Source organism: Mustela putorius, unplaced genomic scaffold (genome assembly GCF_011764305.1).
Source record: "Mustela putorius furo isolate JIRA1106 unplaced genomic scaffold, ASM1176430v1.1 tig00000551_pilon_pilon_pilon, whole genome shotgun sequence".
Taxonomy (NCBI): Eukaryota; Metazoa; Chordata; class Mammalia; order Carnivora; family Mustelidae; genus Mustela; species Mustela putorius.
The window spans coordinates 3,549,346-3,575,433 of NW_025421412.1; the positions used below are offsets into that span (position 1 = coordinate 3,549,346).

The 26,088-nt window shown below is 41.9% G+C and overlaps 1 protein-coding gene across 3 annotated transcripts in view; it reads right to left on the reverse strand.

Moving 5' to 3' along the window:
• The window catches only part of MYO16 (myosin XVI), a 481,948-nt gene that overhangs the window by 158,039 nt on the left and 297,821 nt on the right, over nt 1-26,088 (reverse strand). For all 3 annotated transcript variants that reach the window (XM_045081327.1, XM_045081326.1, XM_045081325.1), the window contains exons 21-23: nt 20,912-20,984; nt 6,478-6,630; nt 2,340-2,540 (exon numbers count right to left, since the gene is read on the reverse strand). In XM_045081327.1, coding sequence (XP_044937262.1) covers nt 2,340-2,540; nt 6,478-6,630; nt 20,912-20,984 — 427 coding nt within the window. The remainder of the gene's footprint in view (nt 1-2,339; nt 2,541-6,477; nt 6,631-20,911; nt 20,985-26,088) is intronic.

A 26,088-nucleotide genomic window follows, 5' to 3' on the forward strand; every position in this document is an offset into this window, starting at 1 on the left:
GGAAATGATCAAGACACACATTTCCACAAATACGCCTATGTTTCTAAAAACAACCAACCCCTTTTATTTGTCATATCCGATTGAAGTTTCTATTAAAAATCTCAAAATCAAAACATCTCCACTGAGTATCTCCCCTTCCAGACGGCCTCTTCTCCAGGACTCCTCTCGCGGTTGGCGCTGGCACCATCCATCCAGGGTGGGGACAGAGACTCCTGTCGTTTCAAGCTGCGGCTCCGCTCTCCTCGGGACGTGCCGTCGGTCAGCACGGCAGCCTCGTCTTGAGAACCCCACCTCTGCGATCTTCTGCTCTGGCCCTTGGGTTCTCTTTTGCGTGTTCCCAGAGCCCCTTCCACTCTCCCCAATCCGTCCTCTACCGCGTCCCCTGGTCTCCGTACTTCATCCCCCACGCCGCCTGAAAGTACGTGGGGAGGTCACCCCGTCAGGACGACAAAGTCCTGACCGGTCCATGCATATTTATTCACGCTTTGGTCCAAAAAGCTTTTTTAAGACTTATCTCCAGCCGCTCTCTACAGACTTATCTCCAGCCGCTCTCTAGAGACTTGACTGTGCTTCCTGTACCATTTCCCAAACACAGGGCGGGCGGCCACGGCAGAAGGGCCCACGGCGCTCTCAGGAGCAGCCGTCTTCGTGCACCGCACGCATCAGAAGGTGGGAACGTGCCCAGGCTCCTTGCCGCGTCCGAGGGCTCTTCAGCTTCCCCCCGTCTGGCACTCCTGCTCAGGATCCTGAAGGTAGGCGTGGGGGAGCTTCTGCTGCGTCTCCTGCGTGTCTCATGAGCATGTCATGAAGACGCCTTGACTTCTCTGGCGATGGAGACCTCCCGGCCTGGTCACTGGCTCACTGACCTCTCCGTGCTGACGACCGGGAAGGGGCACGTTCCTGGTGTCAGCGGTGCGTGGCAGGAACCGGGAGTCACTGCCTGGAGCAGCAGCTTCTCCATCTGACTGGAAGCTTCCGGATCAAAGACAAGGCCACGGGTATGCTGGAAGCCCCACCATGGGGTGTGCTTTTGAGTCATTCCTGAATGTTTAACATTGGATCTCCCAGTAACTATTTCCCTATACCAAGTTATTTTCCACCTGAAAAACTAAAGTGGATTCTGTCCCAGGCAATGGAGTCCTGGGGGTTGGCGAAGCCATTCAGACGTCCACGTCTCCACCAGAATGTGCCTTCATTTCATCCTTCCTGAGCTCTAGCTCATCCCCAGAGGCCTCGGCCACACCTGACCTCCTCCAGAAAATGTTTCTACACTTTCTTTGGGAGCCAAATGATTACTTCGTTCTCCAGGTAATGCAGAACTTTGTTAATATTACCTATGTTACTATAAGCAAATTATATCATAATTATTTGTTAATTTGCCTTTTCCTTACTTGTCGACAGTGAGGTACTTGAGGACAAGGAATATGGCTTCTTCATCTTTGCTTCTCTAATGCTCGGACTTTGGCATCTAGTAGAGTCTCAGTGAACATGGACTGAAATGACCTGGAATACGTTGGCTGGAGCTTTGCCCTCTGATAGGTAACTGCTGCTAAGGGCCGAGGGGGGGAACCCAGGGGCCACAAATTCAAAGGCGGAAGGTGGTAACTGCAGATGGGCCTGGATGGAAGGGAAGTGGAATGTGGATTCCAGCATCAAAAGATGGCGACAATGGGACCTTGTGAAGAACACGAGGGTATTTCAAGCTTGATTAGGAGGAGTGGAAGCCCAGAGGGTGTGGATTTTGCCCCGGGGGTGGGGTTGTGACATAGAAGTCAAGGCTAAAACAACTGGCATCAGCTCCGAGAACCTGGGATATTAGCTGGGCCTAAAGGGTGTAAGGCTTTTATAGACAGTTAAGAGGAGGTCCTTGAAGGTGTTTAAGGAAGAAGCACGTTTTACTAAGCTGTTTAGGGAACTGAGGGTGCAGAGGTAGCTCTCTTTACTCAGGTTGCCATGCTCTAAGAAAAATAATTTAATACTAAAAACTACACTGAAGGCAAGTCAAGTCAGAACCAATACCTCTTTGGCTAATGAAGGGATCCCAAAACTCAGAGCAGAGCTGTCTGTTAAAGCCAAGGCCCTCTTGCTCACATGATGTTATAATGTGGGGAACATTATAGAAGGATCTGACCACCTGCTTCATCACCCACATTCTGAAGATGCAAAGTCCTTCTCAGGTTGAAATTAAAGAGCTTACGAAAGCAAAATGGTGTGGGTTCTTCTCCCAACTTCCATTCATTGAAATAATCAACTCTAAAATATCTAAAACTTGAAAGTTTGTCCCGAAGAGGTTTGGTCCCTCAGCATACATGCTATACCATGTTCCTCATTCAACTTACCCTTCCTGCGTAGTGCATGGTGGTGAAAGCTGTGCCCTGGTCTTTGAGCGCCATGTTCCCGTTCCCATCCTTCATGGGTGAATAGACTGCATTTGTGTTTGACGATTCAAGGAGACTTTGTAGCTTTTTGGGAAGATTTGGTTCCATTGACCAAATCATCTGACTTTCTTCATCCAATAAAGAGAGAAATCCAGATGGTTTCTGAAAATTAAGAAGAGATAGAATTTTTTCTTCCATTACTCAGTTTGATGGTTTTGTTATTATTGTACATATATGTTCATTTGTATTTTCACTATCTTCATATAAGCACTCAAAAAATGAATTAGTCTACTTTTAATACACATCTATGTTTGCTCACTACTATATCCCCAACACCTAGCAAAACTCTCATGTAATGTAGGCCCAAAAAGCATCAGTTGATTAATAATTGATAATGAGTAAATAAGTTAAACAGTGTGTTTTAATGTCATTCAAATGCTGGAGTTATTAAAATATATTCTCATCTCAAAAAGAAAAATGGAATTTCCAACTAAAGGAGAAGCATAATTTTCCTTGACCTCTAACCCACATCAAACTCTTTATAAAAACAAAACAAAAAAACTCTTTATAGTTATGACGGGTCAAGTAACTTCTCCGAAAACAGAACTTACAATCATGTTGAGTCATAAAAATTGCAGAAAGAGCCTACTGAGCAGGAAGTAGAAGTGACTATAATATTCCAATATTAGGAACTAGAAGAAATACAGTTGGAAGCTATCACTTATAAAATCCAAATTGGAAGTCAGATAGTTTATAGCTGTCAAACACAGAAGCTAAAGTCATATCTAAGCAACCACTTAAAATTAATCTCATGTGAAGGAAAACACGGCTTGAAAGAACTTCTCAGATTGCCCTGACAGTTTGCTCCCCAAACATAGAACAGCATGGCGCCCACTCAGTTTACGCGCCAGGTGAATAACGTTGACCCACTGCTGTTTATCTTTTCTTCCCTAGAAAAGTTCTTCTGTGGACATGTCAAATCCACTTTTAAAAATCAGGTAATTTATTTTATTTATTTACCTCATTCTGTCATATAGCTGAATTCTTTGCATCAACCCAGTGTGCTTTTGGAAGTGTGAATACCATGAAATAATTCTTCTCAGGGAGTGAAGAGACATATTAACCCCTCTAGTGACTCAGTTTGCATTTTGACCCAAGGTCACCAAACCCACCACCACAGGCCTTTCATCTTATTCATTTGGCCAGTAGAAAGTTGTCTCTTTGTGGCTAAAATACTTCAGTTGTTTTAGGCCTTTCAGGGTTTCCTGCTTATGGTAAAGAAAATGCAAAGACTAGATACAGTTGTCTCAGGGCTGTAAATGTTGAGATCCTTCCAATGCCACCCATAGAGAAGAAAGGTTGAAAATGGTGGCCAGGGGAAGGACTTATGCCTGATGGGGGCTCACGTACCAGGGGGAGCCCTTTAGGAGACATTTGGCATCTGAAGGAGTATCTCTGGAATGAGCAGACAGCCTCCCTGGGAAGGAAGAAGAAGATGGGTGGATAAAGGGAGAAGGAGCACGAGGAAGGAACTGGGTAGACCTGTAAGAATCAAGTTGACCCACCTCAGTAGAAGCAAGTTGACCCACCTCAGCAAATAACCTTGGTCCCTAACACCTCCAGAGACTTGTGTTACCATCACAGAAATGTTTCTGATAAGGGGATGTGGAGAAGGAAGTCCACTGGATGGTTCATTCTCAGATAACAAAGGGCCCTATAAAGAGCCAGATGTAAAAAACCAAAGCATAGGTACCCACAATGGATGGAGAGACCCTAAAAGAAAATTCAGTGAGGAGCTGGAAGAGGGCTGGTCTTGCCTGGGAAGTGTTGAAAGAACAGATTTTTCATTTCAGTATGTAGCAGCCTATTTGCTGAAGAGTAAGCTGTTGATACATAAGATCAGCAGTTGCTCCTTTACCCATGCCTTTGAGCATCAGGCCATGGCACTCCTCCAGATACTGTTACACTTACTCCCCTCCTCACACACACACACACACACACACATGGGCAAACACAGGCATGTGGTGGAAGGGTGAATGGGCTGGTTAAGGACATTGCAAATGCATCCATGTTTTGGGGGCTGACAGACCTCTGTAGAGGCTCAAATTTAGAGCTTTAATGGGTGTTTCAGTAACTCAAAGTCAAGGCCCTAAGTAGTATAAAGGAAGGGATCACTTCTAAAATAGCCAACCTGTTCTATTCCAAAAGCAAGATGATGTTTTCCAAGGATAAGGTGGTCAGAAACCAACAAGGCATTTTTCTAAAAACACTGTAATTTGTATTGTTTCCATAAGTTTTTAAATTTGTATGTATTAGGTTTTCTGGATGTTTGATATAAAAACACAGAAGAATGGTAGTAATGAAACTTAAAGACTTGGAAACTTGCTGACATGTCTGAAGAAGAAAATAGAACATGGAGAAGTCATAAAAAATGGCATCCAATTCCTTCAGAAGTGAGGGTTTAGGAGAGACTGTTCTACAAAATGTATGTCATTTCACCTTGACAGCAGAAAGCAATGAGGACCAATAGGGTAACAAAGTGCACTAGACACACGGAGAGTCAGATAAGAATCTAGATCCACAACCTCCCTTCATGGACATAAGACTAATACATATTTGTTGAAATATGAATTAATGGCGTAATCAAAAATCACAGATGTTTGTGAGCAGTAGTGGATTGTGGGTAGTAGGAAGGAAACGGTATGCTTCCTTTGTATTATAGGGTCTGCCTGTCTGGTGTACTTGCAGATTTGTAGGTAAATACTCAAGCTGCACCCTATACTTGGTCCATCTTTTCATTTTTATAGGTATCAAAGAGAAGCAGCAGTGAGAAACACCCACTCTCATTTCCAACTCATTCTGATGAGGGTCCTCCTATTGAGATAATCATGGGTGAAATCTCAAGGATGGCCATGGAAGAGAGAGAAAGAACATCATGGCCATCGAAGAGATAGAAAGAATGTCATGGCCATCAAAGACAGAGAAAGAACTTCATGGCCATCAAAGACATAGAACATCATGACCATCAAAGACATAGAAAGAACATCATGGCCATTGAATACATAGAACATCACAGCCATCGAAGACATAAAAAGAACATCATTTGGCTGGCCAGTGGTTAGCAGTCAAGGATACAGCAGCCAGCGAGAATGAGGGCAGCAGGTTTCTGAGGTTTCCCATACACAGTTCACTACACACTGCTATTGGCTTGAAGACATTTTCAAACCTTGTATAAAGAAGTTATATACCCTGTGTGTCATGATGAGGGATGGCTTTCTGGAGGAAGATGGCTTCTTCTGTCATTAAAACAAAGAAGGTTGACAAGTTTGTAAGAAGAACAAAAATATTTCACATACTTGGTAAAGGTATAAAGTAAATTTACAAATCTACATTTATAGAAATAAAGGGTGGAAAATTACAGCCTATGTTCTCCAGTGGCTGAAGGCATCAGTTTTAAACAATGTTCAAGTGTTTTAGAGATAGTATCAATATATGTATATCATGTCTTCCTACATTAGTACAGAGGGATTGCTATTTGTGTGGCAGATTTTTGTTTTTTATGATAGAGATATGAGGCAAAGTTTTTTGCATTATAAGGTAGAAATAAAAAAAAAAAGGTAAGGATTGACACTGGCAGAGGTCCTAAGATTGTACATACACAAACATATTTTTCTGCCAATGTTTTTCCATATTTCAATTTACAAGCTTCAGAGATAAATTAAAAAGATCCTGTTGAATTTATTCTATGAGCTTGTTAGTCTTAGTATTGTTTTATAAAATATTAATTTTGTACATTGAGCATTTGTAACTGTGCTGAAGGGGGAGTTTTATTGACATAACCAATGTTGAATATTTTTATAACAAAATGATCTGATATTTCTAGTCCCTTCCAATGAATTGATGATTCTTCAAATGCCCCTGCAGGAAAAGGGTAATTTGTTCTCCCAAATTGATTCTGAAAAAAATAAATTTCTGAAAAAATTAATACAGTGAAGTCTCAGATATAAAGCCATCTCACAATGAAGGCCCCTTGAAAGAAAATTCTTTGTCTCCAGTATATTTAAATCCTGTAAAGTATCTAATTATATTATATGAATACCTGGAAAAAAAAATCCAAAACTCCAGTCTGGTTCCCAGGAGAATAAGCTGTTTCCATGGTAACTCCCTCTTGTACACATTCTGTTTGCTCGTGTAGAAAAAGCACTTCATTGATGTAGTGGTGCATCTTCTCATTGGTCATGTTGACACAAAGCTATGCGGGGGAGAAAGAAAAACAATTCACAAGGTAATTATGGCCATGCAGATCCACTCGTTCTACGACCATTTCAGATGGGCGACATATTGACTCAAGAATGTTCCACACCAATTAATCTATTGAGATAAAGCACTACAGTATTGCTTGAGAAGTCAAAGAGAAGAGATTCACCTGATACTGTTGACTTCATTTGGTCTGATTATTCAACTTAAAGTGAGTATATTAAAAACAAGAAGTATAATTACAACATTAACTCACAAAGTTGGTGTTTAAAATATAGTTGAGTAAAAAACATTTCCAAAAGGAAATTATATCTGGGCTTTGTCAACAACTAAGGATAAATGGTGGGTTTACCATGAAAGCCCAGGGACAAAAGAAACATGTACTGCCACCTCACTTGTGTTATATATCCATGATGACAAGAAAATGTGGGTTTCTTTCAGAAAGAATAACTGCTTTACTCATTCTGTTGTAGAAATTATTTTATCAGAAAAATTTTTATAATCCTCCAACTGTCGACTTTTTTCTTCCCATCCGGAAACAAATAGGTTATTTCTTAATCTTAAAAATTACCTTTAAATACTAAAAATCAATAAAACACCCCAAACTTAGCAAAAATGAAGTCTTACCTCCTCTGTAGGCAACCCTCTTGCTTTGTTGCTCTTTTTTCCAACAAGAAAACCTCAAAGGAGTTGTCTTTCCCTATCATCTCAAATTATTCTCCTCTCCACTGTTGAAGCCACTCCAATAAACTTGTGCCCCCTCCCCAGTGTTCCCACAAGAATGACTTTGGTGGGAGTCACCAATGACATATGCATTCCTTAACCTAGTGTCCACCTCTTAGTGTTCATTTTCCTCGACCGCCCTGCACTATCTCACGGCGATTCCTCTGCTTTCCCGGAAAGCTGCCTCCACTGTCTTCCAGGACACCATGCGCTCGTGGCCGCCTGCCTCACGGGTGCCTCCACCTCCTCCCACGTCCTTCATGAGTTCATTCTGTCTCCCGGACCATGTGTGAGTGAGCCACTATATTACACCAGGTAAAATCCATGGTGAAACCTCCAAAGGTAAAAACCGACAAATCGCTTAGAACTATTTAGAATTCAGATAAAACAAAACAAAACAAAACAAAACAACAACAACAAAAAAACTATTTAGAATTCAGTAACTTACTGAAAATAGTTAAAGATCAATCATTTATATAAGTCAAAATAACGGATAAAAAGCTTTTCAAAGAAAACCATATCACACCTGCGATAGAAACAGTATCTAGGATTATGTGTGATACGAAAGTGTTATAGTCAGACAATGAAAATGCCAAAGATTTTGTAAATCACATGGACTGAAATAGTCACTGGAGAAAAGAGGGACCACCCTAGGTTTCTCTTCTGCATACATCCAAATTCTTCTCCATGTCTGGTGTCCTTAAAACACCTGTTAAGTGGGAGCTCTTCCTAGATATTCCTGTCCTTCTACTGGGAGCTCATAGTTTCTCTCTTGGACAAAGAAGAGCACCCCTTATGTTCCAGCTTCCAATCAGCAGGCCAAGCCACTTTTGTAAATGACCAACACCAGGAATGCCTCAGTTCTCCATAGAGGTGCCGCTGCCTGCACATTAAGGGTGGGGCTGTTCATGATTGGAGAACAATGTGTACAATGAAAGAGCCATTTTCTCATAGATCCAGCTATGTGGGGGGGATGGGAGTTGATGGGATTCTACAGAAATGAAGTCTCAGAGGGAAAGGTTTCAGGGAAGAAAGAAACTTATCAGTGCCGGGCACTGGCCAGCACACAGAGGTTGTCCTGAGACCGATGGTGTAATGTCAGGTTCCATTCTTTACTTCTCACCAGGACCAGAGTTGTATGAGTAGGCACATCTCAAATGTCTTCAGAAAAGGTGACATAGTGACAGGACTGTGGGCATGTGGCTACCTTGATCAAAGCAAGACTGGAGAGCTGAAAAGGTAGAGGCTCAGATGACCCGATCCAGTCAAGTTATTTCAATGATGCATGTACATAGATATTTTGTTATTAATGCAATAGATGGAGAATAATTGATAGAGAAGTATGCCAAATGACATGCTTAAATAATAACTATATTCAAAATAAGATCTGAATTCCCTATCTGGACAAAGAAATACAAAAGCAATTCTTATTAGCTCCAGATCAGAAAATGATGGTCTGGGACTACTGCCCTATCTCCCATAGTTGGTTTTGTATTTCTGACTTCACAGTTAAAAAAAAAAAAAAAAAAAGATTTTGTAAATATGGTGATAAAACAAATGTCTTAAGACTGAAAAAGCTTTCCTATTGCATTCTATTGCAAAATAAGATCTAAGTTAAAACTAAAATAAGAACTCTGCCACATTGCTGCTGTCTTGGAAATTAACTTTAAAACCTAAAGAACTAGAGACAATTCATTTAAACTTAGAATCATTTCTTCACCTCATCTCCTTCCTCCTGCTACTCCAGCCACAGTCGCTGGGATTTCTTGAATTTTCTTTCCTCTATCCAATTCGGCCAGCAGTTGTTAGAACGTCTCCTCTCTGCCTCTTGACAACCAGAATTCATGAGATAGAGGCAAAATTGGAAGTTCTGTATATTTAAACTAAAAGTTTCTTAGACAAACCTTCACTTTCACTCATGTATTCTCTGAATATAAAAATATTATGACCTCCGTCACTTCAGGTGACAATACATTTGTAGGACATTTAACTTGCCTTTAAATGTAGGACATTTAACTTGCCTGCTGGTTGTTATGGCAAAAACAACCTGAATATGGACACAAACTGGTAAGGTCGGCACATGACAGCCGGCAAACAAAGAGATGGAACTCACTATTTAAATATCATACAAAAAGCTATTTCCTTTCTCGCAACTGTTACAGCCTAGCTTCACATTCATCCGCTTGCTTTGTTCTGTCAAAACTAAGTGAGACTGGCTGACCAAGATCCCTGCTTTTCTTACTCTCCAGAGTATAAATTTCTGGAAGTGATTCTGGAAAGACAAACCCTTTCCCCAAAACAGTGTCGACTCTGTTCATAGGAGCAGCCCCACCAGGAAAGTAATGCATTTACTTGTGGCTCTCATTTCATCATAAACAACAAACAGAAATGTCTGAAAATTGTTGTTGGGGAAGAAAAATGGAAATATTAAAAATTATTTCACTTTGTTTAAAAAAATCATATTTTGAGATGGTCTCCCAATCTACCCAGTTGTTACACTCCTTTAATCCCTAAGTAATTTTGTTACCAAAGATGAATTAATGTTACAAAAGACTGTTAAAATTTGGAGTGAAATATTTACGGTAAATGAACAGAAAATGAATGACTCCATTATGAAATGAAACTGCTGGAAAATACTCTCTTTAATTATATAATACACACAACTGTCATTTTTCAAAAATTTTGATGTTAAAAATACATTAAATCATTTAAGAAAACATAAATACGTTCTATATGTTAGCCGTCCGAGCTTCTACGGAAGAAGTGGTTTTAAAGTGGTTATGGAGAGTGCACCTAAATGGAATGTATTTTAGGAAATGGATTGTGCAGGAGATAAAGGTGAGAGCAATGAAAAATAAGGAGATGTCTGATACTCTGTAACGTCTGATATGTTACTGTCAGTTACTGTTACAGCCTAATGAAGCATTCCAAAATGAGAATATCCGTGGCTGATTCTCTAGTGTACAAGAAATACCCGAATCACAGGACATAGATCTCTCCCCTCAGTTTGAGAGTCTCTCATTGAAGGTACTTAGATGTGGATGTTCCAAATGCACTGAACAGAATTTTCTTAGCATTTCACATTCACGATAGATGGCAGGACTGTTGTTGCAAAAATTACTTTCCATGACAACCTGCCCGCTTTCTCTTGCCCTTGAGCATCTCAGAGCTGAGAATCTCCCTATACCCGTGGCTGGTCTGACCAACTTAGGCTTTTTTATAATACAGACAGACAATTCAATTGTTACTGTTTAATATTTTATTGAACTGAGCCTTGGCTTCGCTGAACGGATCCACTGTTTAAGGGGAAATGGAGGCACAAAGTGGGAATGTGGTCAAAGCCACAGCAAAATTAGAAAGAGCTGGAGGGGGTCAGAGTACATCCCTCCCCCCTTTTTCCCCTAGGAAGGCCTAAAGTAATCTGCCAAACTTTGGCTAACAGGAAATGGATCTGGCCTGTGCTTCTGGATACGATTCGATTTCTTACTCTCCTGATCAAGATGATTTGTAAAACATCCGGCTTCTCTACTAAGCCTTGACATTTTATGCTGCAATACTGGATGGCATTTTGTGACATCGGGTGATCAGAACCTTGTATTGTACATCATGTTCTTTATATTTGGAGGGGGAAAAAAAAGAAGTCATTTATTAAAATCCCATAGGGAAAATTCCAGCTTGATGGGTAAAACTGAGTAGGCTGGGGAGTAGTTTTTGACTTGCAGCCTTTGTTACACTGGTGCTGTCTGAGACTGAAATGTTTTTGTGTTTCTAACAGAGAAGACCAATGCTGGGTGGGAAAGGAAATCACTGGGAGCATATACAGTTCAAAGCAGAATGGTTTCCAAATTCATGGTGAAGTAACATGTACATTACAATTTTCTACGAAAACAGTTTGCCTTTCCTGTTTTATATTGTTTACAGCACCCACTGTTTGACCCAAAGTCAAAATCTACAAAGGGCACTGCAGCATGAACTTTGAAACTGCCAGTAAACGTGGCTAATATGAAAACATCACGGTATGTCAGATGTCTAGCTGAAAATGGGGGAAAAAATGGATCCCATCAACAAAACGATGGCCCCATTCATGGCCAGAACCTACTTACTTATTCCTGATACGGCTTCACTGGTGTGTTGCAGATGCATATGTGAGTGTATATTAAATGCAATGAGAAAAAGATACAGGGAGACATGTTTCCAGGCAAATTAGTTTACATATCTAGAAGCATCGATCTGCATTGAAAACTGAGAATATGATTGTCTTCACTGCAAAGCAACCATTTTTACTTTTTGACATCGTCCATCAGAATCCTAACCGGGTGGCACTGAATCTCTGGGGATTCCTCCGAGCGGCCTGGATGCAAGAGAAGGTGAGGATTCACAGATGAAAATGAGGTAGTACTAAGTATTGCTTAATTAGCACGCACCCTTCTCTGTTGCAAATACATGCTTCGTACATTAAGTGCTGTTGCTAACTGGTTTAATAATAAAAATGATGCACCCCTTGGAAACCCTCTTTAGTAACAGAACATTATTGCTTATCCAGATGGTCTATCATTTGTATTAATGACAAACTTAATTTCTTGAGTAAATTTTCACCAACTGTTCTCCCGTTATTTTTATTACTCAGTGAAATATCTCGGAAGCAAAAATATAACAGAGCATGACATTTACATCAGAGAGTTAAAATAGGAGGTTAATGAAAGCTGACTCCAGGTAAAAGCAGAACCCCAGGCGTTAGACGGCGATTACCTCGGAGCTCTTACAGGAGGCTGATGTCTCAGCCTGACCCCAAACCAATTACGCCAGAGTAAGGCCCAGACACTAATACAGTTTAAAAGCTTTCCAAGTGATTTTAATATGTAGACATGGTAAGCACACCAAAGCATAGCACAGAGCTATACACAATCCATTAAGTGATTTGTTTCTCAATGAATACCGATACGTATATATAACGCACTAATGGAATATTGTTAGATTGTGCAGGAATGAGGTCAGATTTCAGACAGTCTGTATTTTCTGCATGTGTTTAGCAGAACATTAGTTCAATGAGATCTCAGTTGATACTGCCTAAAAAAAATGAATAAACAAACAAACAAACAAAAAACCCACACTAAATCAGAAACCCACTGGAGAAACACTGAAGTGAGCTAAGTTAATGGGCTTCTCTGCAGGACTTCTCAGGGCCTTTCCTGTGCTGACAATCCTGTGAATCTCCACCTTACTTTTTCAAAGCCTGCCTCGGGGCTCACCAGATTGCTCTATGTTCTTTCCCCAACAAATCAATCATTCCCAATTTTGACACATTATCTATAAAACAGCAGATGCAGGGGCTGGTGAGGGAATGGCACCTCTCTGATTTGTTTCAGCTTTTAAATCCTCTAATTTATTTTGCCTCCTTTGAATGTCCTGTTACGGCAGAGGCCTTTCTTCTCCCTGTCCTTGTTTGGGGAGGCCTATTTAATTTCTCTCAGCGCCATCTGTCTCGACCTGATGGAGGGGCTATAGTTCCTCTGCCCGCACTCCGATGTCATGTGCAAGCAGAGGCTTAGGGCACTGCGTAGACCCTGCGCCCGGCCTCTTCCCCGCCCCGGGAGCCTCGGTCAGCAGGTAGCTGCCGAGCGCCCACCCATGCCAGCCCCCTTGCTGCTGCTTTGGTGTTTTCTCCCTTTGGTTTTCACCCTTTGGTTTTCACCCTTTCTCGTCTCCCTGCCCTCCCCTTCTCTTTGGTGGATTTTTTCCTAAACAAATCGCACGTCCTTGCAAACTTCCTTCCAAACATCCTCTGGGTTCCCTTTGAAATTTCCAAATCAAACCTGCAGAACAGGTTTTAAGCAAATATAGTTCTATCACAGGCATAACAACATTGTTTCTATTCAGGGGCACCTGGGTGGGTCCTTCAGCGAAGCAGCGGGCTCTCGGTTTCAGGTCAGGAGCTCAGGGGTGTGGGATCGTCCCCCAGTTAGGCCCGGCCCTCCGCGGCCCGCAAGGAGTCTCTTTCAGATTGTTTCCCTCCCTCTGCTCATCCCCCTGCTAACACTCGCAATAAATAAATAAATCTTTAAACAAGAATTGTTTTTATTCAGGCAAAAAACACTTTCTCAACATTTCCTTACTGACTGTCTTATTTAGAGCAACACAGGCTCATTAAATAAATTCAACATTCCTTTGGGCCTGATTCATGCTTGCATTCTCCTCTAATAAGGAGTAATCACTACTCTGGGATTTAAGGGATTGACTGAAAGGATCAGCCAACAAGAAACCCCACTGGCTAAGTTATTGCCATATTCTGTATAATAATCTACTAATATCAGAACTGGAAACTACAAATGAAAAAGAAAGTATTCTTAGCTATTTTGCATGATACATTGTCCATAAAACATGTCCTCCCATTTATAGAGAAGCCATGCCCAGGTGTTGGAAATATAACTTCTGGCCAAAATCCTCGTATTTTAAAGCTTTGAAAACTCTACTTTTCAAAAAAAATAAGTGTGTGTGTGTGTGTGTGTGTGTGTGTGTGTGTTCAGCTTAATCAATATGCCCTCTCTTCTCACATTCACTTGTTAATGTAGGCCTAAAACCAATAATTAATATATAATTTCTACTGAAATATCTGTTCTTTGTAAAATAGTTTTCATTACCCGGGATTAGATGCGAAGCTAAGAAGACTGAATAACTAGGCTCTTCAGGATGATGCTCTCGAGGTGGCAAAGAGAGGGACACAGCAAGCACCCAGAGGGCTGGCCTCAGGGCCCGGCAGACGTGCATCCATGTTCCCTGCTTGGCCGGCCGAGCCTTCCCCAGAAGGTTGCCGTGGGAGTCGGAGATCAGCCAGAAAACGCATCTGGGCCATAGTGGGGGCTCAAGCGCTTATAACCATTATTGATTATTAGCAGAAAACTACATGAATTCTATTTCTGGCCAGCACATTTGAGCTTTTGATCTGTGCAGTCACTATGTAAGTGTAGGCTTTCCCTAGGTTAGTCATCACTATAAGAATTCAATCCGTTCCTGTCTGAAGTGACCCGAAGTATATTTTGGGATCCATTCTTTCTTCTTTTGATGTCCTGTAACATTTCCTTTTAATCATTCTGCTATTCTGTAATAAAGATAAACCTGCTTTCTCTAATTTTATTTATACTTAGTAAAAAGATTTGCTGAAAAACTCCACGATGGGGAAAAAAATGATGTCAAATAAAATGTATTAAGTTATTTCTACATTTAATAGAATAAATAATGCTGTGTCCTAAGAGAAATACAAACAAATACCACCATGGGCAGTTTGGAAAATGTATAGTAATAATCCACATTTACGTCTAGCTTCAAAGCACCTGCAGAACCGGAGAGAGACCACGTATCATCCTGAATTCAGAACCTCGTGCTAGGTCCTTCTGTGACTTACTTAAATTATCTGGGCTTGCTTTCCTTAACACCAAAATGGTGACTTTTTTTTTTTTTTTTTTAAGTTATACAGTTTGGAGGGAAAACGTCATTAAAGGTACAGCTAAAATTGCTTTACCCTGCCTCATTTTAAAAAAATTTCCTCAAAATCAGCTTTTCAAAAACTGTTACCCAAAGACTTTTTTTTTTTACTTTTATCTTATATTTATGTATATATATGTATGTATGTATTTTTTAATAGGATCTACAGCCAACGGGAGGCTTGAACTCATCACCTTGAGATCGAGTTCCACACTGTACTAACTGAGCCTGCTGGGCACCCTACCCAAGAAGACTTCCAGGCATACTGTATTTTGGAACTAGAACCCAATATTATTGCAAGTACATTAAAATAGCAGCTCATTATTTAATTACTGGCTCTCTATAGCACCTGAGTACCCCACTAGCTAGTGTTCTACTATGCAAAGAAACTAAATTTTCTCATTGAAATTTTTCTTAAACTTTGAGTTGGATATTTAATGTATGTACAATTTTGGAATCTAAACATGAGGTGACTTAACAAAATATTTTTGTTTGCATAGCTCAACTGATTGGGTGGGTAAGCAGATCAATACTGAAACCTATTTTTTTTTTTTTAAGTAGGCTCCAAGCCTGGTGTGGAGCCCAATGAGGGGCTTGAACTCATGACCTTGAGAGCAACAGTTGGACGCTTAACTCACAGAGCCACCCAGGTACCCCGGATAAATACTGAAACGTAATAGTCGTCAGAACATTAATTATGATGAAAACAGCAGGGGTCATACCGGCCTTGGAGCTAAAATGGCAACATTTTCCTCTTGAAGGCTTCCCCACCCTTCTCCCAAGGTGTCTGGTAGGATCGGTCCTCCTTCCATTTGCATCCTACAGACCACACCCCAAGGCCTATGCATTTCTTAGTGTCTGGAATGGGGGCCTGGAACTTCATACATATGCAAATTGTGTTTGTGGAATGAATGCGCCATAGACTGCCCTGATGCAAATGAGCCAGAAAAGCACGTCCTTCCAGTACTGCTAATAAGACTCTCTGTCCCAGAGCAGAGACTGTAGCCCTCCATTTTCCCGTCTACAAAATGGGCTACTCTACATGAAGGGTGATAATTGATCTGTGCATCGTTTCCAGGATAGCAATTCCACAACTAAGAATTTTATGTTTTTTTCTTTTTTTTTTTGAGGTTGAGGTTGCCAAAATCTATGACCTCATTTCATAAAATTGGAGACGTCAAGGTATCTGGCTTTTTCAGTGTTCAAACACTTAGCTCAAGCCTCATTGAATTACTGTTCATCCCCACTTTCCGGTAAATCTCACTTTTTAGAAGAGTTTGTGAGCAGGGAGACGCCTCAAATCCTTGCCAGTCCTGCCAAGATCAGCTTGGGGTGAAGCCTGGTTTGGCGATAGGTCATGTATCACAAGTTTATCTTCTGCAACAGAAGCTTTAAGTTTGAACAAATGTAGTCTCTCTATTCTTACAGAAGGTTGTTGATATGCAATTTTACTAAACTCTGAGCTCCAAGCATTTCATTATACAGAGCTGCATTTTATGTGTGCAGTGGGAAATTGAGGAAAATTATTGAATGTTAAATCATTAGTTTCCATGACTTTATCCTTTGTGTCTTTGGTCAAGATGTGTAGCACGTAGGGCTTTGCACCTCATTGGTTAGGTGTGGAAGTATTCCAGCATTTATTCAGATAGTATTTATGTAATCTCAAAATATTCTCAATTTACTTAAAATTGTATATTAAGGGCAGTTTTAAGCATATTCCACAGTGAACAATGTAATAAGCCCTCACCTGCCGTCAACAAACCTCAAGAATTATCAGCTCATGGCCAATTCCGCTTTACTAACCTTGCTGCTCCCTTCAACACTGAACTCAGCTGAAGTAATTCTCAGGCGCGCATTGAAATATTGGCAAGTATTTTAACACAGTTCTCTAAGATAGGAGGACTTAGAAAACACATCCACAGTACCTTTGACTCCATAATTTCTATCAACAATAATTCCTTCACTTCATCAAATATCTAGATTTTTACCTTACATTGGTTCACTCGTAGATTTTGTACTTCAACAATCAAGGATCTACACAAAGTCCCTAATTTAACTGACTTCTCCATCTCTTAGAGTCTTTGAATCTATAGGCTACCCACCTTCTTGTACGTTTTTGCCCTTGCGTTTGCAGAGATAGGTCATTTGTCCTGAATGGTTTCCCATGCGCTGGGATTTGCAGAGAGCATCCTCATGGTTTCTTGCATCGTGTTCCTCTGTCCTCAGTCCCTATTACGTAGTAGTTAGCTCAAGAAACTTCACTATATCCAGGTTTTCTCTCTTCCTTCCCTCCCTCTGCACCCTACTTTCTTCCTTGGCAAGAACACTCACAAGCATCCTGTGAATGTCTCTGTTAGCCGCATTAGCAGTCACGGATACTCCCGCCTGGACTCTGTCCTTATCAAGAGCGGCAGGATGGAGCAGCCCTAAGTCTGCCCTCCATTCTTCAGTTGTTTGTTGAGGGACCACCCCAAGCGACCCTTGTGGTGGCTTAGGGAAGACGGGCAACTGCACACACTGAGCCCTGCTGTCTAAGCGTGTGACTTGTGGGAGCCCTCTGCACAGGCCCTCACTAGGCTGTCTACTTCGTTTTGACCAAGTCAGTCTGTCTTCACTGCTGTCATGCCTCTAACATGCTATTCTTAAACTCTAGAGGAGTTACTGGTTTTGCGCGCTCAGGCCACATCCAGCTTCCCTCTCAAGTCCCCTCGTTATCCACCGTGATGTTTCATTCACTCTTCTCGCTTTTCCAAATACACCATCGCATCTGGAGCGAGACATATGTTCATCCCTCTCTCCCATTTCCGGGGGCCTCAGATCGCGCTCTCCTTTGTGGCAGCATTGGCGCTGCGGTGTGGAAGGGATGCCCCGTCCCGTTCACTCTCTTTCCGCTTCCTGAGCACTACAAACTCGGAACTCGCCACCTGCTTGATGCCTGAGGCTCGGCTGGAGAGCTTCTCCCTGGATGCTTTAGGAGATATTTTTACAGAGCTAGAGACAAACTCTACGTGGTGAAGGAAACAGGGTTCATACAATGCAGGTACTACGTAGCAGAGAGTGAGCTGGTAATAATGTAAGTATTTAAATAATGAGGGTGGTAGAGTCACAGCCTTCCATATTGGACTTTGGGACTCCAATGCCTTAGGATGACCACCCCCCCACTGAACCATTCAACTATATATAGTTTAGTAAAACTATATATATATTTATGTAGTTATATATTATATATTTTATTCTAAATATGGTCTTTATTATAGTATGTAAAATAAAGAAGTATTTTTTATTTCTCTATTTATTAAATTATTATAATATGTAAAATAGAGAAACAAATCATTAAAAGTCAATGAAAGCAGGATCAGCATTTCTCTTCGCTGACACGAATCCTCCTCTAAAGACCCACAGAGTCCCATCTGATCTTTTTAGAGCTGCCTGCGGACACGGAGGGTGGAGAAGCTGAGGTTTTGAAGTTCTTCTTCATATCTCTTTCCACTGTCCCTGTTCTAAACATTTTGTCAGGCTTCCTATGCAAGAACAGTTGAAATACATATGTTTATTCTTGAGCAAGGAAATCACTAGGAGATTCACTATGAAGACGTTTTCTTATGAACTCATTCTCGAGCTTTCAATTGAAACTGTATCTGTTAAGCTTCTATTGTATACAAAATGCTATACCAGACACAGCTCAATACTGCAGGAGTTACCATTCCAGCAAAGAGCTGACAGATGGGTCAAAAGCTCAAAACAGAATAAAATAAATACTTATGAAGGCACGGATATTCTCCTGGGTTTGACCCAGAATACAGGATTGATTTGTTAAACATTTTGCTGAAAGTTTGCAGTGGAATATAAAATGAAGATGTTCACATCCTATGAGCAAGTCAAGAATCTAAGATGCCACATTCATACCAAACCTCTGTGTAAGTTCACATGCAAATCTAGAAATTTGCTAAACCCACTGTAAGCTCAGATTGGGACTCATCACAGAGAAAATAATTTCATTCTTCTAAATGGCTCTTAGTTACCATTGTATACAACAGCCAAACCAACCTAAGAAAAAGGTACAGGTTTTTTTTTTTTTTTACAATCTCTCTTTTTTTTTTTTTTTTTTTTATCATTTAAACCTAAGAATTGATCTTGAGATTTTACTCAGAAGCATCTAAAACTACCTTTTGGTATTTAGTAGAGACTCATTCTTTAGATCTGAAAACATTCCTTGTTCTGTGCAATTCTCAGCATGGGAGAGTATATATTATTATGTATATAATTATATATACTATATATTATATATAATACATATTATATATAACTATATACATTATGTATGTGTATTACATACTATGTTATGTATAGTATATATTATTTGTGACAGTATATAAATATATATTCTAAAATACATAATTCAAATATTTAGCCAAAAGAAAGAAGGAAGGCTATAGGTAATTATAATAATTAATAAGGAAATAACAGACAGGTTTTGTCCATCCCAATCATCAGCTCAGGCTGGACATATCAGGGAGTGGGGTATGGAGCAGGTGTGGGAGCCTGGCTTTGGAGAGGCTGAGACAGGCCCCCACCGCACCGGCGGTTTCTACACGTCGCTTGCCAGGAGATGGACAAACCATGGAGTCTCATTAGGGACAGGAGAGCCTGTATGTTTCTATGCAACCATGTCAGAGATCAATACTGCTGGCCAGACGACCTTCAAGTTCTCGTGGGAGAGCTGCATCTCGGTCAAGGCTGGCAGACCCACGTCTCTTGGTACCATTTCACCAGCCGGGCCTCTAACCACCCTCTGCCTCTGTTCCCCACCAGTTTCCTTAGAGTAGGTGATGAATAAATAAAGCCACAGTCCTCCTGCTCCCACACGCCCACGGATACAGAAATCTGAAAGGAGCAGAACTCTGTGGTCCTCCTCGTCTGATTTCATAGCAGACTTTTCAAAAGTTTTGTAAAGAACATGATTCATGATGACTCACCCTGGATTAGGTGAGTCAACATGATTTAGGATTTACTCACAAGATGCTGCACCACTTTTAAGTAAAAAAAAAAAAAAAAAAGCTGAATTTTAGAAGGTTTTCAAGTGCCCTCATTTATAACAGCAGCAGTGGTTCGCCACTATTTCTCACACGTGGATGGGAGCTAAATGACCCCAGACCCCTTAGGACAGACATCTTGTTGAATCCCACAGTGCTGCAGCCTCTCAGGATCCCAGCTTTATAGACTAGGAAGCCCAGGATCGTTAGGGATGTTTGTTCTGGACCGAGACAGCCCTGCTCGTGAAAGTCACAGGACTGAGGTCTCCAACTCGCATCTGCTGACATTCACCACCACACTGTCTCCCTTAAAAAACCAAAGCCAAACAAGTGATATTATAAAGAGTGCTCCCTAACCAGGGCACAGTTGGGGCTGTTCCTATGCTGTAACACAGCCTGGTTTTTCTCTCCCCCCACCCCACCTCTGCACAGGCTCGCCTCTCCTTCTCTGCCGGCTGGGGCAAGTTCTATTTCTACTCTGTTCTTCAACACTTAATTTTTAGATATACTTACTTCGATTAAATGATTCATACATTACTATGGAGATCCTTAAAAAAAGAACTAGCATTTTTCAGAGTGCCCTAAACTGTAAATGGATTAAAAATAATCAGTGCCTCTTGAGTCTATTTTTACAAGTTTCCGATAATCACATGTAGGGATGTCACATAGAAACGATCCCACAGATAACGGTCTTTAGCATAATGCAGTGTTTCCATTCTGATTTTTGGCCAATGTTCTGAGGACCTTTGCCCTGATTGCACACAGTGATGCCTTCTGTCTCTCTGACCTCGTTGAAACAAGTGCTTCTTTTTTTTTTTTTTTAATGATTATGCCCATTGTTTACAAATGTCATAATAAGGATGAATATATCCAGGAACCAGGGATAAATATTTTAAAACAGGATAGCAAAATACTTAATTTAATTCTGCATTTGCAAGTAATTATGCAAATAATCTTTATTGAATTAAATAGTTGATTTATTAGTTAAAAAAACACATTTACATTTATAATAAAGTTTCAAAAAAAAAAAACCACACTCACTTGTTCAAATTCATTCTTTTGAAATTCCTCAAAACCGAAGATGTCCAGTATTCCAATATCCAAAGTCTGTGGGCTGAAAGGAAGCAAAAAATCCGTGAGTAAGTGTACTTCGACCTGCAAAAATTATGCTACGACCTTCCTAAGGAAATTCTTGCAAATACAGGAGAAAGAAGAACACAGTACTTGGCTGTCAACTTGCAAGCAAGCAACGGGAGTACCTCGTGATACTCTCGCTTTCCGCGTAAACGATCTCTCCTGCCCTGGGCTGCCGTCTTGGGGGGTCTGGCCAGACGAGGACCCTCAGGGCAAGGGAGGAAGGGAGGTGGAAGACCAGCCTGGATTCTGCAGGGAATGGGGGCAGCACACACGGGAGAGGGCATGAGGGGGCTTCTTACAAAGAAAGCCCCAGATGATTCTGGAATGCCAGTCCCCTGAAAGGCACACACCCAGCCCTCTCACATGGTGGCTCCAGAGCCCCAGCGGGATCTGACCGCTGTCCTGATTTCTGCAGGTGGGGGCGAGGGCCCGCTGTCCCTGCGGACTGCTTCCGCACTGCCAGCCTGGGTGACACGGACACTTCCACGGTTTGATCCCCACTCGTTTGGTCCGAGCTGCGCAACTGACAACAAATTCTCTCTTTTTGTACCTGTATTGGGCATTCCCTCTCAGTGCAAAACTATAATAAACTGTAATATTTTAGGGCATGTACTATGTCACTTAAATAACTAGTTTCATTTTTTTTTTAAAGGTAACTATTCTATGATATCCTGTCTCTAAGATTACTGCTTGTAGACGGTACACATACGGGCTTCCTTAGCAGCAAGGAGAGCATTTTAGAAGTCCTTCTTATCGAGGCAAGGAACACAAAGCAGCAGAGGCATCGAAGTAATTGATTTAATTTTCTAGACAAAAAAATAGTGAGTTTTGTCCCTCCCCCCGTGTGCCCACATGAACCCAACACAGATCCCAGAATAAAATGTTGGCACAAGAAACTATTAAAATGTACAAGAAAACAAATATGGTCATTTTCTCCTGCTTTCAGGTCTGAGAAAAATCAAAAGAAAATGTCACAAAGTCTGATGATACAATACCAATTCTTTGCAGGACTAAGTTGTATAAATAAAACTAAATACTATTAGAGGTCAGTATTATTTAAAATGTGTTTTCACATTCATTTTCATAGATTTTTTTCTCCAATCTATTGGCGCACGTGTGCCTCCTTCCTCCGTGGTGACCTCACAAGGTGCCCAAGGTAGTGCCGTCACTCAGTGGTGAGGGGGCTGAGGTGTTGTGTGTGTGTGTGTGTGTGTGTGTGTGTGTGCATGCACGTGCACAAGTTTTCCACATAGTGAGCTGCACTGTTTCCCTTGTAGGGGCTCAGTGACAAAGCCTGTCAGGTTTTGGAGCTGCACAGTCTCCAGGGTAGGAATCCCAGAGTAGGAATCCTGCTTCACACAATGCTTAGGTGGACAACTTTGGGCAAGTAACTTGCATTTCCTGTGCTGCAGTTTCGTGGTCTATAAAGCGAGACAGCAAGTGATATTTGTCCCTTTGGCTGGCTGCTGCATTAGAAGAGATGCACACACAGGGCTAGGACAACTGCTGGTAGACAGTTGCTTCTCTTTCTCCTAAGGATTTTTACTTAATTACTTATTTCAAAGAAGGGGGGTGGTGGGGGAGAGAATCTCCAGCGCACTCGCCACTGAACACTTAGACCGACGGGGGGCTTGAGCCCACAACCCTGAGATCCAGAGCTGAGCCGAAAAGAAGAGTCAGACACTCGAACAAGAGAGCCCCCCAGGTGCCCCTTCAAGTAGCTTGGGCAGATTATAAATGCTGACTTGATTACAGTTACTAAAGAAATAAAATTTTAAAAACAAGGATGAGAAAGATATTCCTATGCCCTTTCGTTAGGAGTTTGAACCAGAAGCGTCTGGGCGTGCCTGGCTGGCTCAGTCAGTAACGCATGTGACTCTTCCTCTCGGGTCATGAGTTCGAGCCCCATGCTGGGTGTGGGGTAGAGTTTAACTAACTAACTAACTAAATAAATAAATAATAAAATTGGAGTCTTCTTAAAAAATAATTTGGTTATGCAACATAAAGCTTTGAAAAGTTCCTATCATTTGAACGAGTATTTCCATATCCAGGAATCTATACTAAACGATGATGAGAAATGCCATTAAAGACTTACGAAGAAGGATCTTCATCCTTATCTTAATTCTAATAACAACAACAGGAAGAAACAGCCGATGCCCGCACCAAAAACATGGTTGGTTAAATCGCATGCATCCTGTAGTGGGTTAGTTTAGTGAATCAAGTTAATAGAATGCAACACATAAGTTCTATATAAAGAATAACCCCAATTATATATTCAGAAGACTTCAAAAGGAGTATAGTCAGTCCAGAAAAGGAAATAGAAATGCTTTTGCTTACTTCTTTTTACTGGTCTGCTTTTTCTAAGGTTTCCATATTTTTATTACCGGCAAGTATTTAACTGATGTTGATAAAACAACTATGAAGGCATGAAAAATATTCTTGAGCAACCAAAGCCAAAAAACAAAGCTGGAAACATTTATGCCATTGGTATACTTACGGTTACAAAGTATAATTGCACCCACGTTAAAAAATAAATTCATGGCACAGAAAAATTATAGCACATGATGGCAGGAGAGGTCTTGAATGTTAGAGCTAGAGGTGATTTCTTAATTTTAAAATGTTCTATCCTGGGTATTACTCTTTACCATTAACATTTATTTAAAAATATATATACAAGGGAACACCTTCTGGGCATTTTCTGAGTTGGTGGGAAAGGGACAGCCGTGACCTCAGGCCAAAGAGAGGACGGCAAGGAGGGCAGAGAAGGGCCCTGGTTTCCCAGCAGCCGGCGGAGCAGCCGGGACCGTGGGGCTGGGGGGGGCAGGGCTGTGGCAGGAGAGCCACCTGGTGATGGGGCATATGGATGCTTCCTGTCCACTTCTACCAGAACCTCCCACTCTGACCTTGACTCCTTGCCTGATCCCGCCCTGGCCTGGGCAACACTGGCCCCGTATGTTCAGCACATCACGTGGCAGGAAGTTAGGAAAAGGCCAAGAGCAAAGGGGGACACGATGCCACACTACCCGGTCCTTCCCCTTCTCATGAGGATGGTGACTCTCCGAGCCACCAGCAGACAAAGGACGCTGGGTCGCCCAGACCTGTTTGGGCGAGCAGCACCTGTCAAGATTCTGGTTCAGACTGGAGCACGTTGATGATTAACGGGCAATTCAGGAGAGCATAAATGGTGGAGGGGTCACTCTTTTTTAGTGATTTTTTTCCCCCATATTTCCCAGATGCTGGATTCCAAACTACACATGGTTACAAAATAAAAACATTATTAAAGAAGAAGAGGGAAAGAAAGGAAAAAAGCAATGTCGGGGAAAAACAAATGCATTGTAAGGATTAATTTCGCAACTATCAGCAGATAGTTTTTTTTTTTTTAATAATTTTTTTTCAACAATCTTTCATCATCTAGGATTGAATAAAGCCTGTGTCTGTTATTAGAACATCCGGGTTGTCACGGACGGTCACACGGACTCATAGCCAACAGAATGCCCACTCTGTGTGTCTCTCAGCATTGCTGTGATCTCTCAGTGAGACCTTGACTGGCATTACCAGGCATTTAACCCAACATCCAATTTCTAGCAAGGAGCAGCAGACAGAGGTCATCGGATCCACTGGGAATCAATCCCACAGGCAAAATTAACATATTAATGAGATGGTCTGTTCATATTCTGCCTTAGAATTCCACTGAGGGCTTTCCTGATGGTTCACAAAACTGGCTCACTTGCATTTACTTATTAGTAAAATGCAACACATTATATCAGACAAAACATTAAACGCCATGGCATTGTCTGGCTTTGTCTTTGCCCTCGATGTGCATTAGATGGGAAGGGAGGAGGGTCCCCGGAGAGAGAATGTCCAGCTGGAAGCACGGATGTGCTGATTTTATGGGGGCAGAGAAGTCCGTGGGGATGTGCATGTCAGCTTTTGTCCTCCGTCATCCGTACGCAAGGAGATGAACTAGGGAGCTGCTTAAATAGTCAGTCAGTTTAGGAAAGAGTCGAATCCTGCCGGGCACCCCAGGCTTAGACTGAGCCCGACGTGAATCGGCCTCTTCGGCTGATGGTTGACCTGCCCAAGTCCAGATGGGGCAGGACTGGAAGCAGAGCGCACTAGAGCAATCCCACTGTCCAGACACCCTGCCCTCGGGCTGAGAGGCGCTGTCTCGGAGGGAGCTGGTGCGAAGTCCCCGGAGATGTTAGCCCTGGGATGGCCTCCACCAAGTGCAGCACCAGCATGCTGAAGAATTTACTGAACGTAATCGGCAAGGTGCTACACGGTAAGGGCTGAGTCCGCCAGCACGCTGGCTAATCTGAATCTTGCAGGGTTCTCTCGAGTCTGAGAAGATGCAGAGTGGGCACTCCAGGATGCATGGTTTCCAGAGTTTATCCCTTTTGGTCTTTGACCAAAGAAAAGTACTCGAGGCTTATCATTTCTTGCAGACATGTCAGAAATCAGGGAAAGAGTGTGCGGTTGCTGACAAGCTGAACTAGGTAGCATCCCCCACCCATCACCCATCCAGGGACGTTATCGAAGCAACTGTCGGCCTCCTCTCGTCTAGTGAGGCCGCGCACACCACACACCGTGTCTCCGAAATGCAGCCTTCTTGGCGCTCCTTCCCACTGGAAACAGAAGCTGGGAAGTAAAAAGCTGAGGCCCTTGAGGTGAAAATTGCAGTTAATTAGACTGGATACACTGCAAAGTCTTGGGGTGAGGGGAAAGCTCGGGGCTGCCGTCTTTTGGAGAACTGTGTGCCGAGCACCATTAGAACATCTGAAATGTCTCATTTCATGCAGCCTTAACAATACCCTATGAGGTACGTGCAGTGATCTGCTCCATTTTATGGAGGGGAACACTGAGCCAGGACAGTGAAGGTTTAAGTCTCTCAAAGGTGCAGAACAGCATTAGATGGGCCCAGAACTGGAAGGCAGGCTAACATCAGCCCCGTGCCAGCAAGCCCCGTGGATCACCACCTAAACCTCCAGTGAGTGGCTGGTCCTCTAAGCAAGTCTAATTCCAGCCTGCATGCGCCAGGAAAGGAAACCTCCCCTGGTGTGATAAGAGTAGAAATAACACAA